At 48.4% G+C, this 14,499-nt stretch overlaps 1 protein-coding gene across 1 annotated transcript in view; it reads left to right on the top strand.

Moving 5' to 3' along the window:
- Positions 1 to 14,499, top strand: part of LOC140420815 (uncharacterized) — a 33,500-nt gene that overhangs the window by 3,432 nt on the left and 15,569 nt on the right. The window contains exon 2 of the mRNA XM_072504868.1: positions 2,296 to 2,310. Within this exon, the coding sequence (XP_072360969.1) occupies positions 2,296 to 2,310 (15 nt within the window). The remainder of the gene's footprint in view (positions 1 to 2,295; positions 2,311 to 14,499) is intronic.

Genomic DNA, 14,499 nt, shown 5'->3' with positions numbered 1-14,499 from the left:
AAATTACAAATCTCACTCCACTGATTCTGGCAGAGCTGCTTTGATGAGGAAGCAATTCCGGTTCATTTAACAGTTTGGTGGACAGCAACAAACTTCCATTCCCTGTCTGGGAACCAAACATTGAGAGCACCGAATCATAACCAGAGAAGCTGGTTAGCAGCCTTTAACCCGGCTTATCAAGGAGACCTTTGCATTTTATCTTCAGTCCAGATCTTTCACCAGAAACACATTTCTCCGACAAAATGCTGTGTTTAGATGAAACGCAAGTGACTTCTTCAGCCAATGACAACAACAATTGCTGTTAGCTGGAACATGAATTTGGCAGTGAAGTGAAATAATCTCACAAACTGCTCATGTGTAACTATCAATTTCCAAAACCACCAACCTAATGAGTGCCACCAAAAGAGAAAATGCTGGGAAATCTCAGCGGGTCTGGCAGCATCTGTAAGGAGAGAAAAGAGCTAACGTTTCGAGTTTTGACAAAGCTTTGACAATGGGTCATCTGGACTTTTCTCTCCCCACAGATGCTGCAGACCTGCTGAGATTTTCCAGCATTTTCTCTTTTGGTTTCCGATTCCAGCATCCGCAGTAATTTGCTTTTAACCTAATCACTGCGGCTCCTGTGAAACTTACAAGAAAACACATGGCAGACATTCATCACTGAAAGCAACTGACACACTTCAAATTTTAAACACATTGATAATTAATCTTTTTCTGAATTAAGTTTTCTCAAACTTTAAACAATTTCCATGTATTAGCTTCTTCTGAAGTGTAGTGATTATCACATTTGCCCAACATACGAAACCATCCCCTGTTTAAAAGTGGACACAAACTTATTCATATCGAAGTATGAGGAAAGGTTGCCTCATTCCCGTTTGATGTTAAATATTAACATATTAAATTATCTCACAACCATGTCACAGTTACACTTCCCAATGTTTTTAACGATATTTTGCAACATGCACAGTTTTGAAGAAAGAGACAAAAATTGGGAAGAATATAATTTTATGATTCTAATGTTAGAATAATTTCTCTGACGTATGTCTAAGGTTTCAGCTGAATTCGACTTCCACAAAAAGATTCTGTCATGAAGGGGTTTTCACATCAATTTATATGTGAGCAGCTCTCATTTTGGAAAATGGTCACAACCATTATCAAAACTCATGCCTCACGGCGCCGAGGTCCCAGGTTCGATCATACCATCATAGTTACCTTTATTGAGGTTCAGGACCCTGGTCTCAGAATCAACTACCTCATTATTCACCTTGATAAAGAATTCCACCATATTATGGTCACTGATCCCCAAGGGTTTTCTCACCTAGATTGCCAACGAATCCTTTCTCATTACACAACCCCCAGTCCAAGATGGCCTATTCCCTTGTTGGTTCCTCAACATACTGGTCCAGAAAACTGGTGATATGCCTGTAAGCAATATCACAGATGGCTGGTGGTGTGACCTCCAACCAGCAAGTGGCGGTACAGACACACCATGCCATCTCAGGACAGTGGTCATGTGACAAGACACCAATATAAGTGGGGGCACATCCGGCCATCAGCGGATGTTTGTAAGACGTACATGTGAACAGTCGTACTAGGTGGAGTTCCAGAGGAGTATAAAGAAACCGCATGATAACTTGCTTTGTTACAGATCGCTTTCTTAACATGTGTAATTCAATAAAGATCCTGGTTTGGACAAGTCAAGTCGTTTGGTAGATTCCTTGCCAGACATCGAACACCAAACACAACATGGTACCAAGCGTGCTGAAGATTTGAAGATACCGACAGCAGTGACAAAGTTAGGAATTCGGCAGACAGCCTGATCTGGTAAACTGCAACCTGAGGCGACTCAACGCACTAGAAGACGCTAAAGTGTGAGAGCCCCCACCAGCTTCAGATATCCATCAATGTAGATGAAAACTGGCGGCTATTCAAGCAGCAGTTCAAATTCTATATTTCACCCCCAGGCCTGCAAGCCCAGCCTGACGAAAGGCGAATTGCGTTGTTGCTAACGGTGGCAGATCCAAAAGTGATTGAACTGTTTAACTCAATTGCATTCGACAATGAGGAGGATCGCAAGAAATACAATGAAGTTGATCGGCACTTTGATCAGCTCTGCTCTCCCAAAAACAATAACACATTTGAGCGATACGTGTTCCGTATGTGTATCCAAAAACCTGGTGAATAGTTTGACTGTTTTGTCACTGACTTGAGGCTGAAGGCCCAGTCAAGCAACTACAGTAGCCTGAACGCTTCGCTCATCTGCGACCAAATTGTCTTTGTGTAGCTAATGATTAGTTACACAAGGGAGAGGTTGTTGCAAGAGGAGAATTTGGTGCCAGCGCCATGAGTGCTGTGATGCACGTCATGAAGAAACGTGGTCTCTGTTGCGTGGCCATTTTAAGCGGCTGACAGGAGCCACCACTGCCACCTTGTGCCAAGGCAATGGCCTGCCTTTGGAAAAGTTTGTTCCAGGTGCAGTCGTATTGGACATTTTGCAAAGCAATGTTTTGCGCTTCCTACAATGGACCATATAAGATCAGTATATGTTGTTGATGAGATAAATACTGAAGAACAGTTTTTCATTGATCTCATCGTGACCAGAAGAGTCTAAATAGAAATGATGAAAACAAATTTTGAAGTAAGACTGAAGCTAGTAAGAACTCTCAGGAAATCATTAAAACTGTGTGGAAATTGATGGTGTTACTGAATAATTCACTGTTACGATGTGACTTTATACCTAAAACAACAGCCAACCTCCTCAGCACGCAGCTGCAAGTCGCTGATCGGCCCAGGGCTTCCGGAACAAGAACAGTGGAGACATTTGAGCCTAATGAGTATTTCACAAATGAGGTGATCACAAAAGTATATCAGTTGGATTCTGGGCTGCTTAAATTATTCTTGGATCACTTCCGGGTGCGGCGGTGACCAGCTGAGTCGCACGTTTCGGCAGCTCCCAGTGGAACGGACTTTTGGGCTCTTAATAGGAGCCCCATCGGCAATTTTAACGGCAAATAACACTGTGCGGTAATCCAGAAGGGAATCCCTCCTGGACACGGATGGAAAAAAGAGAGGAAAGTAGCCGGATTGCGGTGGATCCTCTAGAGCAGCGGCCAGGAAGGCAGGCACAAAGCAAGATGGCGTCGGAAGGAGGCAGTTTAATATGGGGCCCTGACCAACAAGAGTTCCTGCGGCGTTGCGTAGATGAACTCAAAAAGGAGATGAAGAAGGCGCTGTTGGCCCCGATATTACAAGCGATTGAGGGGCTAAAGGAGGAGCAAAAGACCCAGGAACAGGAGCTTCGGGTCATGAAGGCAAAGGCTGCTGAGAATGAGGACGACATACAGGGCCTGGTGGTGAAAACGGAGATCCACGAGGCACAACACAAAAGATGTGTGGAAAGGCTGGAGGTGCTGGAGAATAATGCGAGGAGGAAGAACCTAAGGATTCTTGGTCTTCCCGAAGGTGCAGAAGGGGCGGACGTCGGGCAATATGTGAGCACAATGCTGCACTCGTTAATGGGATCGGAGGCCCCGACGGGTCCGCTGGAGGTGGAGGGAGCCTATCGGGTTATGGCGCGAAGACCGAGGGCTGGAGAAATTCCTCGAGCAATAGTTGTGAGATTTCTCCGATATAATGACAGAGAGATGGTCCTCAGATGGGCAAAGAAAACTCGGAGCAGTAGGTGGGAGAATGCGGTGATCCGCGTATATCAAGATTGGAGTGCGGAGGTGGCAAGAAGGAGGGCAAGCTTTAATCGGGCCAAGGCGGTGTTGCATAAAAGGAAGGTCAAATTCGGAATGCTGCAACCGGCAAGACTGTGGGTCACACATCTAGGGAAACACCACTACTTCGAAACGGCAGATGAGGCGTGGACATTTATTGTCGAGGAGAAGCTGGAGTGAGCGGGCCAGAAAAAGAACGTTTGGGACAAAAGTGGGGGGGTGAATTTGTGGGATGAAGGGGGGAAAAGGGGGAAGAGAGGACTTCCCAAGTTGTTAAACCTGCGACCCTGCAACTTCTCTCTCTTCCCCATGTCATGGGGGAGGGGGTGAGGGAGGATGAGGAGCTGAGGGCGCCGGCCATTGGGGGCGGGGCCAAAAGGGAAGCGCGGGCTTTGTTCCCGCGCTATGGTAATCATGGCGGGAACAGGGAAGCAGGAAGGAGGGGGCCTCGCACAGTGTGAGCCGAGGTCACGGGGGGAAGCCGAGGTCGGCCAGAGTTTGCTGACTTATGGGAGCAACATGGGGGGTGCAATTACGCTAGCTTGGGATCTAGCGGGGCTGGGGGGTTAACTGGGTTGCTGCTGCTGGGGAGAAGGGGGAGCTGGTATGGGAGGGGGGGGTCGGGGCAGGGGGGCGCCGCCTGGGGGGGATACAGCTACGTGGGAACCGGGTGAGGAGCTGGATTGAAAAAGGAAATGGCTAGTCGTCAAGGGGGGGGGGGGGGGTGTAAAGAGCCCCCCAACCCGGTTGATCACGTGGAATGTGAGAGGGCTGAACGGGCCGATTAAGAGGGCACGGGTACTCACACACCTAAAGAAATTTAAGGCAGATATGGTTATGCTTCAGGAGACGCATCTGAAGCTGATTGACCACCCTGGAGAATGGACATGGGATTATTGGCAGATGAGGGGGTGTGTTTAAGGGTGATGGGGTGTATTGAAAGGTACTTGGAACTTAATGATAATGGGGAGGTACAGGTGGGAGTGGTCTGGGAGGCACTGAAGGCAGTGGTTAGAGGGGAGCTGATATCTATTAGGGCACACAAAGGAAAGCAGGAGGGTAGGGAAAGGGAGCGGTTGTTGAAAGAACTTCTGAGGGTGGACAGACAATACGCGGAGGCACCGGAGGAGGGACTGTACAGGGAAAGGCAAAGGCTACATGTAGAATTTGACTTGTTGACTACGGGTAATGCAGAGGCACAATGGAGGAAGGCACAGGGTGTACAGTACAGTACGAATATGGGGAGAAGGCGAGTAGGTTGTTGGCCCACCAACTGAGGAAAAGGGGAGCAGCGAGGGAGATAGGGGGGGGGGGGGGTGAGATGAGGAGGGAGAGATGGAGTGGGGAGCGGAGAGAGTGAATGGAGTGTTCAAGGCATTTTATGAAAGATTATATGAAGCGCAGCCCCCGGACGGGAAGGAGAGAATGATGTGCTTTCTGGATCAGCTGGAATTTCCTAAGGTGGAGGAGCAGGAGAGAGTGGGGCTGGGAGCACAGATTGAGACGGAGGAAGTAGTGAAAGGGATTGGGAGCATGCAGGCGGGGAAGGCCCCGGGACCAGACGGATTCCCAGTTGAATTCTATAAGAAATATTTGGACTTGCTGGCCCCGCTACTGATGAGAACCTTGAATGAGGCGAGGGAAAGGGGGCAGCTGCCCCCGACTATGTCAGAGGCAACGATATCGCTCCTCCTAAAGAAGGAAAAAGACCCCCTGCAATGCGGGTCATACAGGCCCATTTCCCTCCTGAATGTGGATGCTAAGATTCTGGCCAAGGTAATGGCAATGAGGATAGAGGATTGTGACCCGGGGGTGGTCCATGAGGACCAAACTGGGTTTGTGAAGGGGAGACAGCTAAATACAAATATACGGAGGCTGCTAGGGGTAATGATGATGCCCCCACCAGAGGGGGAAGCGGAGATAGTGGTGGCGATGGATGCCGAGAAAGCATTTGATAGAGTGGAGTGGGATTATTTGTGGGAGGTGTTGAGGAGATTTGGCTTTGGGGACGGGTATATCAAGTGGGTACAGTTGCTGTTTAGGGCCCCAATGGCGAGCGTGGTCACGAATGGACGGGGGTCTGACTATTTTCGGCTCCATAGAAGGACGAGGCAGGGATGGCCTCTGTCCCCGTTATTGTTTGCATTGGCGATTGAACCCCTGGCCATAGCACTGAGGGGTTCCAGGAAGTGGAGGGGAGTACTTAGGGGGGAGAAGAACACCGGGTATCTCTGTATGCGGATGATTTGTTGCTATATGTGGCGGACCCGGCGGAGGGGATGCCAGAGATAATGCGGATACTTGGGGAGTTTGGGGATTTTTCAGGGTATAAACTGAACATGGGGACAAGTGAGTTATTTGTGGTGCATCCGGGGGAGCAGAGCAGAGAGATAGAGGATTTACCGTTGAGGAAGGTAACAAGGGACTTCCGGTACTTGGGGATCCAGATAGCCAAGAATTGGGGTACATTACATCGGCTTAATTTAACACGGTTGGTGGAACAGATGGAGGAGGATTTCAAGAGATGGGACATGGTGTCCCTGTCATTGGCAGGTAGGGTGCAGGCGGTTAAAATGGTGGTCCTCCCGAGATTCCTTTTTGTGTTCCAGTGCCTCCCGGTGGTGATCACGAAGGCTTTTTTTTAAAGAATTGAGAAGAGCATTATGAGTTTTGTGTGGGCTGGGAAGACCCCAAGAGTGAGGCGGGGATTCTTGCAGCGTAGTAGGGACAGAGGGGGGCTGGCATACCGAGCCTAAGTGAGTACTACTGGGCCGCCAATGTTTCAATGGTGTGTAAGTGGATGGGAGAAGGGGAGGGAGCGGCGTGGAAGAGATTGGAGAGGGCGTCCTGCAGGGGGACTAGCCTGCAAGCAATGGTGACGGCGCCGTTGCCGTTCTCACCAAAGAAATACACCACAAGCCTGGTGGTGGTGGCTACATTGAAAACTTGGGGGCAGTGGAGACGGCATAGGGGAGGGACGGGAGCTTCGGTGCGGTCCTCGATAAGAAACAATCATAGGTTCGTTCCGGGGAGAATGGATGGGGGATTTGGAGCTTGGCAAAGAGCTGGGGTAGTACAACTAAGAGATCTATTTGTAGATGGGACGTTTGCGAGTCTGGGAGCGCTGACGGAGAAATATGGGTTGCCCCAAGGGAATGCATTTCGGTATATGCAAGTGAGGGCTTTTGCGAGGCAACAGGTGAGGGAATTCCCGCAGCTCCCGACGCAGGAAGTGCAGGATAGAGTGATCTCAGAGACATGGGTGGCGAACGGTAAGGTGGCGGACATATGCAGGGAGATGAGGGACGAGGGGGAGATCATGGTTGATGAGCTGAAAGGGAAATGGGAAGAAGAACTGGGGGAGGAGATTGAGGAGGGGCTGTGGGCTGATGCCCTACGTAGGGTAAACTCATCGTCCTCGTGTGCCAGGCTAAGCCTGATACAATTTAAGGTGCTACACAGGGCGCATATGACTGGAGCATGGCTTAGTAAATTTTTTGGGGTAGAGGATAGGTGTGCGAGATGCTCGAGAGGCCCAGCAAATCACACCCACATGTTCTGGTCATGCCCAGCACTACAGGGGTTCTGGGTGGGGGTGGCAAAGGTGCTTTCGAAGGTGGTGGGGGTCCGGGTCGAACCAAGCTGGGGGTTGGCTATATTTGGGGTTGCAGAAGAGCTGGGAGTGCAGGAGGTGAGAGAGGCTGACGTGTTGGCCTTTGTGTCCCTTGTAGCCCGGCGCAGGATATTGTTAATGTGGAAGGAAGCCAAACCCCCGGGTGTGGAGACCTGGATAAACGATATGGCAGGGTTTATAAAGTTAGAACGGATTAAGTTTGTGTTAAGGGGTTCGGCTCAGGGGTTCACCAGGCGGTGGCAACCGTTCATCGACTACCTCACAGAAAGATAGAGGGAATGGAAAAGAAGTAGCCAACAGCAGCAACCCAGGGAGGGGGAGGGGGGGGGGGGGGGGGGGGGGAGGGCGGGGAGGAGGAATCGGACGGACTCTCAGGGATGTTATTGTATATGTATAGGTATTTGGTATATGTAATTGTATATTGGATTGTTGGATTGTATTTTTGGAGAGTATTTAGTTTGGACAAGGCAGTTGCCATTTAGTTTTGTTGTTTTCTGTTTTTGTTTATATATTACTTATTTATTTGTTTAAAACTGGCCACGGTTATTTATATTGCTTTATTGTTGTGTAAAAGAAACACTACGTATTGTTATGTTTGGCCAAAAAACTTGAATAAAATATATTTTTTTAAAAAAAATTATTCTTGGATGAACCGGAAGTCATGGGGTGCACAGGCTGTACGATCGACTGGAGGGAGGGCAAAAATGTCACGTTGAAAACAATTCAAACGACACCAAAGCACAAAGGTCAAAGCATTTGCAGAACAGTTACGAAAACTGGACCAACTGAATTGTTCTTTAATTTCTTCAGTCCTCAAGAACTTCCACAGAGTGGAATGTTAAGCCAACATTCGGCAGCCAAATTCAAGGCTGACTTTGAACTTGGTGGTATACTGCTTGAACACATAATTCCGTGTGCGATGTTATATTTAACAGGAGAAATCATTGCAGACGATGCTGAATCCGATGATGACTACTACGAATGTATATTTGAAGGTTTTGAAGAAGATGCAGACAGCAATGGCGTGGAAGGTGAGACAGATGAAGACCAGTATGAACTACTTGTAGATCTTTTTCGCAAGAGCAAAGACGGACTCAATGAAAAGGCTCAAGAAGCGCTACTTTGGTGGCTTTGACTGAATGACGAGGTGGTCACGGGGGACGCCCTGACCGCACAGGTCACTGAGAAGAGCAGGAGCTCAGAGATGGTGAACTCGAAAATAGAAGCTATAATCGAAGCTGCTGATACCACTGAGGACCAACCACTGACCAAGCTAGAAACAAAATAAATCATCTCAATATAAGAGAAACTGGCTCCAGAGGTACGTGGTAATTCGTTACAGGTGTTTGAGATGATTCAAAGACCTGGAATGGGCGGCACATTAGCACAGTTGCTTCACAGCTCCAGGTTCCCAGGTTCGATTCCCGGCTTCGGCCACTGTTTGTGCGGAGTCTGCACATTCTCCCCGTGTCTGCGTCGGTTTCCTTCGGGTGCTCTGGTTTCCTCCCACAGTCCAAAATGTGCAGGTTAGGTGGATTGATCATGCTAAATTGCCCATAGGTTAGGTGAGGTTACTGGGTAACGGGGATGGGGTGGAGGTGTGGATTTAAGTGGGTGCTCTTTCCAAGAGCCGGTGCAGACTCGATGGGCCGAATGGCCTCCTTCTGCACTGTAAATACTATGATTCTATGATTCCTGCAGTCGATTTCCAAATCATCGAGTGGAAAGACATTGATGATGCAGATGATGGCAACAACTCTGTTGTTGGAGAGTTTGACGACTCCAAGACTGTAACAGTGGTGATCCTTCAGGACACTGACGATGACTGGGAAGATTTTGATGATGAACATGATGACAGCAACTCAGATGTTGAAGTGATTGGCAACTCCAGGAGTCACCCAGAGGAGGAGCTGATGACGATCTCGCTATGCAGCTCAACGGATCACTCATGCATTCTTGAATTTGACCAAGGTGACCCAATGCCTGGATAATCATAACCAGAGAGCATTGTAATCTCTAGTGAAGAAGTGCAATTGAGCATTGCTCCAGCGAGCCAAGGTGGGATGACACTAGTTGCCGTAGTGATAACCTCGACACAGGCACCATAAAGCAAAGCGCTTTGGGCAGCACGGTAGCACAGTAGCATTGTGGATAGCACAATTGCTTCATAGCTCCAGGGTCTCAAGTTCGATTCCGGCTTGGGTCACTGTCTGTGCGGAGTCTGCACATCCTCCCCATATGTGCGTGGGTTTCCTCCGGGTGCTCCGGTTTCCTCGCAGAGTCCAAAGATGTGCAGGTTAGGTGGATTAGCCATGAAAAATTGCCCTTAGTGTCTAAAATTGCCCTTAGTGTTGGGTGGGGTTACTGGGTTATGGGGATCGGGTGGAGGTGTTGACCTTGGGTAGGGTGCTCTTTCCAAGAGCCGGTGCAGTCTCGATGGCTGAATGGCCTCCTTCTGCACTGTAAATTCTATGTTAATCTATGTTAACATTCCGTTGAGGACACAGAGGTGGGCGTGGTCATGCAACTCAGTGTTGGCCCCTCAGGATTCGCCTGAAACCCCAAAGTTCTCTGAACACAGGGTGAAGACCACCACAGAACCAGAGGCTGCCACGCCTAAACACAAACACAGGAGACTTTGTCATTCCATTCTCAGAACAAAAAGGAGAAAGAGGAGAAGACTGGATGCTCATCCCACGAACCAATGAGAAACAGAAACATAGAACATAGAACAATACAGCGCAGTATAGGCCCTTCGGCCCACGATGTTGCACCGAAACAAAAGCCATCTAACCTACACTATACCATTATCATCCATATGTTTATCCAATAAACTTTTAAATGCCCTCAATGTTGGCGAGTTCACTACTGTAGCAGGTAGGGCATTCCACGGCCTCACTACTCTTTGCGTAAAGAACCTACCTCTGACCTCTGTCCTATATCTATTACCCCTCAGTTTAAAGTTATGTCCCCTCGTGCCAGCCATTTCCATCCGCGGGAGAAGGCTCTCACTGTCCACCCTATCCAACCCCCTAATCATTTTGTATGCCTCTATTACATCACAGCCAGCAGGTAAATGATTGGCTTGTAACTGGTAAGTGATTTCTCTCTCTTTGACTTTCTCTTAGCTGTGTAGTGTAGTTCAAATTTAACTTCAGGTTTAAGTCATGGCAGGAGAGCTCAGACCCGTGTCATGCTCCTCTTGTGAGATGTGGCAAGTCAGGGACCCTTCTGGTGTCCCTGACTCCTTCATCTGCAAGAAGTGTGTCCAGCTGCAGCTCCTGTTAGACCGCTTGACGGCTCTGGAGCTGCGGATGGACTCACTTTGGAGCATCCGCGATGCTGAGGACGTTGTGGATAGCACATTCAGTGAGTTGGTCACACCGCAGATTAAAATTACTGAGGCAGATAGGGAATGGGTGACCAACAGACAGAGGAAGAGTAGGAAGGCAGTGCAGGGATCCCCTGCGGTCATCTCCCTCCAAAACAGATTTACCGCTTTGGATACTGTTGAGGGAGATGGCTCACCAGGGGAAGGTGGCAGCAGCCAGGTTCATGGCACCGTGGCTGGCTCTGCTGCACAGAAGGGCGGGAAAAAGAGTGGCAGAGCTATAGTGATAGGGGATTCAATTGTAAGGGGAATAGACAGGCGTTTCTGTGGACGCAAACGAGAATCCAGGTTGGTATGTTGCCTCCCTGGTGCAAGGGTCAAGGATTTCTCGGAGCGGCTGCAGGGCATTCTGGAGGGGGAGGGTGAACAGCCAGCTGTCGTGGTGCATATAGGCACCAACGATATAGGTAAAAAACGGGATGAGGTCCTACAAGCTGAATTTAGGGAGTTAGGAGTTAAACTAAAAAGTAGGACCTCAAAGGTAGTAATCTCAGGATTGCTACCAGTGCCACGTGATAGTCAGAGTAGGAATGACAGGATAGCTAGGATGAATACGTGGCTTGAGAGATGGTGCAAGAGGGAGGGTTTCAAATTCCTGGGACATTGGGACCGGTTCTGGGGGAGGTGGGACCTGTACAAATCGGACGGTCTGCATCTGGGTGGGACCGGAACCAATGTTCTCGGGGGTGTGTTTGCTAGTGCAGTTGGGGAGGGTTTAAACTAATGTGGCAGGGGGATGGGAACCGATGTAGGAAGTCAGTGGGGACAGAAACAAAAGGCAGGAAGGGAGAGTGTGTAAAGCATGACCTGAGAAAGCAGGGCAGAGAGCAAGGAAGGTCTACATTAAACTGCATTTATTTCAATGCAAGGGGCCTGACGGGCAAAGCGGATGAACTCAGGGCATGGACGGGCACATGGGACTGGGATATTATAGCTATGACTGAAACATGGCTAAGGGAGGGGCAGGACTGGCAGCTCAATGTTCCGGGATACAGATGCTATAGAAAGGATAGAACAGGAGGTAAGAGAGGAGGGGGAGTGGCGTTTTTGATTAGGGAGAACATCACGGCAGTACTTAGAGGGGATATATCCGAGGGTTCGCCCACTGAGTCTATATGGGTGGAACTGAAAAATAAGAAGGGAGAGATCACCTTGGTAGGACTGTACTACAGGCCCCCAAATAGTCAGCGGGAAATTGAGGAGCAAATATGTAAGGAGATTACAGATAGCTGCAAGAATAATAGGGTGGTAGTAGTAGGGGACTTTAACTTTCCCAACATTGACTGGGACAGCCAGAGCATTAGGGGCTTGGATGGAGGGAAATTTGTTGAGTGTATTCAGGAGGAATTTCTCATTCAGTATGTGGATGGACCGACTAGAGAGGGGGCAAAACTTGACCTCGTCTTGGGAAATAAGGAAGGGCAAGTGACAGAAGTGCTAGTGAGAGATCACTTTGGGACAAGTGACCATAACTCCATTAGTTTTAAGATAGCTATGGAGAATGATAGGTCTGGCCCAAGAGTTAAAATTCTTAATTGGGGCAAGGCCAATTTTGATGGTATCAGACAGGAACTTGCAGAGGTAGATTGGGGGAGACTGTTGTCAGGCAAAGGGACGGCTGGTAAATGGGAGGCTTTTAAAAATGTGTTAACCAGGGTGCAGGGTAAGCACATTCCCTTTAGAGTGAAGGGTAAGGCGGGTAGAAGTAGGGAACCCTGGATGACTCGAGATATTGAGACTCTGGTCAAAAAGAAGAAGGAGGCATATGACGTACATAAGCAACTGGGATCAAGTGGATCCCTTGAAGAGTATAGAGATTGTCGAAATAGAGTTAAGAGGGAAATCAGGAGGGCAGAAAGGGGACATGAAATTGCTTTGGCAAATATTGCAAGGGAGAATCCAAAGAGATTCTACAAATACATAAAGGGGAAAAGAGTAACTAGGGACAGAGTAGGGCCTCTTAAGGATCAACAAGGGCATCTATGTGCAGAGCCACAAGAGTTGGGTGAGATCCTGAATGAATATTTCTCATCGGTATTCACGGTGGAGAAAGGCATGGATGTTAGGAAACTAAGGGAAATAAATAGTGATGTCTTGAGAAGTGTGCATATTACAGAGGAGGAGGTGCTGGAAGTCTTAAAGCGCATCAAAGTAGATAAATCCCCGGGACCTGATGAAATGCATACCAGGATGTTGTGGGAGGCTAGGGAGGAAATTGCGGGTCCCCTAACAGAGATATTTGAATCATCGGCAGCCACAGGTGAGGTGCCTGAAGATTGGAGGGTAGCGAATGTTGTGCCCTTGTTTAAGAAGGGCAGCAGGGAAAAGCCTGGGAACTACAGACCGGTGAGCCTAACGTCTGTAGTAGGTAAGTTGCTAGAAGGTATTCTGAGAGACAGGATCTACAAGCATTTAGAGAGGCAAGGACTGATTCGGGGCAGTCAGCATGGCTTTGTGCGTGGAAAATCATGTCTCACAAATTTGATTGAGTTTTTTGAGGGGGTGACCAAGAAGGTAGATGAGGGCAGTGCAGTAGACGTTGTCTACATGGACTTTAGCAAAGCCTTTGACAAGGTACCGCATGGTAGGTTGTTGCAGAAGGTTAAAGCTCACGGGATCCAGGGTGAGGTTGCCAATTGGATTCAAAATTGGCTGGACGACAGAAGACAGAGGGTGGTTGTAGATGGTTGTTTTTCAAACTGGAGGCCTGTGACCAGTGGTGTGCCTCAGGGATCGGTGCTGGGTCCACTGTTATTTGTGATTTATATTAATGATTTGGATGAGAATTTAGGAGGCATGGTTAGTAAGTTTGCAGATGACACCAAGATTGGTGGCACAGTGGATAGTGAAGAAGGTTATCTAGGATTGCAACGGGATCTTGATCAATTAGGCCAGTGGGCCGACGAATGGCAGATGGAGTTTAATTTAGATAAATGTGAGGTGATGCATTTTGGCAGATCGAATCAGGCCAGGACCTACTCAGTTAATGGTATGGCGTTGGGGAGAGTTATAGAACATAGAGATCTAGGAGTACAGGTTCATAGCTCCTTGAAGGTGGAGTCGCAGGTGGACAGGGTGGTGAAGAAGGCATTCGGCATGCTTGGTTTCATTGGTCAGAACATTGAATACAGGAGTTGGGACGTCTTGTTGAAGTTGTACAAGACACTGGTACGGCCACACTTGGAATACTTTGTGCAGTTCTGGTCACCCTATTATAGGAAGGATATTATTAAACTGGAAAGAGTGCAGAAAAGATTTACTAGGATGTTGCCGGGACTTGATGGTTTGAGTTATAAGGAGAGGCTGGATAGACTGGGACTTTTTTCCTTGGAGCGTAGGAGGCTTAGGGGTGATCTTATAGAGGTCTATAAAATAATGAGGGGCATAGATAAGGTAGATAGTCAACATCTTTTCCCAAAGGTAGGGGAGTCTAAAACTAGAGGGCATAGGTTTAAGGTGAGAGGGGCGAGATTCAGAAGGGCCCAGAGGGGCAATTTCTTCACTCAGAGGGTAGTGAGTGTCTGGAATGGGCTGCCAGAGGTAGTCGTAGAGGAGGGTACAATTGTGTCTTTTAAAAAGCATTTAAATAGTTACATGGGTAAGATGGGTATAGAGGGTTATGGGCCAAGTGCGGGTAACTGGGACTAGCTTAATGGTAAAAACTGGGCGGCATGGACTGGTTGGGCCGAAGGGCCTGTTTCCATGCTGTAAACTTCTATGATTCTATGATTCTATAAGTCTCCTCTTAACCT

This window comes from Scyliorhinus torazame, chromosome 5, assembly GCF_047496885.1.
Source record: "Scyliorhinus torazame isolate Kashiwa2021f chromosome 5, sScyTor2.1, whole genome shotgun sequence".
Classification (NCBI taxonomy): Eukaryota; Metazoa; Chordata; class Chondrichthyes; order Carcharhiniformes; family Scyliorhinidae; genus Scyliorhinus; species Scyliorhinus torazame.
This window is presented reverse-complemented; position numbering and strand designations above follow the sequence as displayed.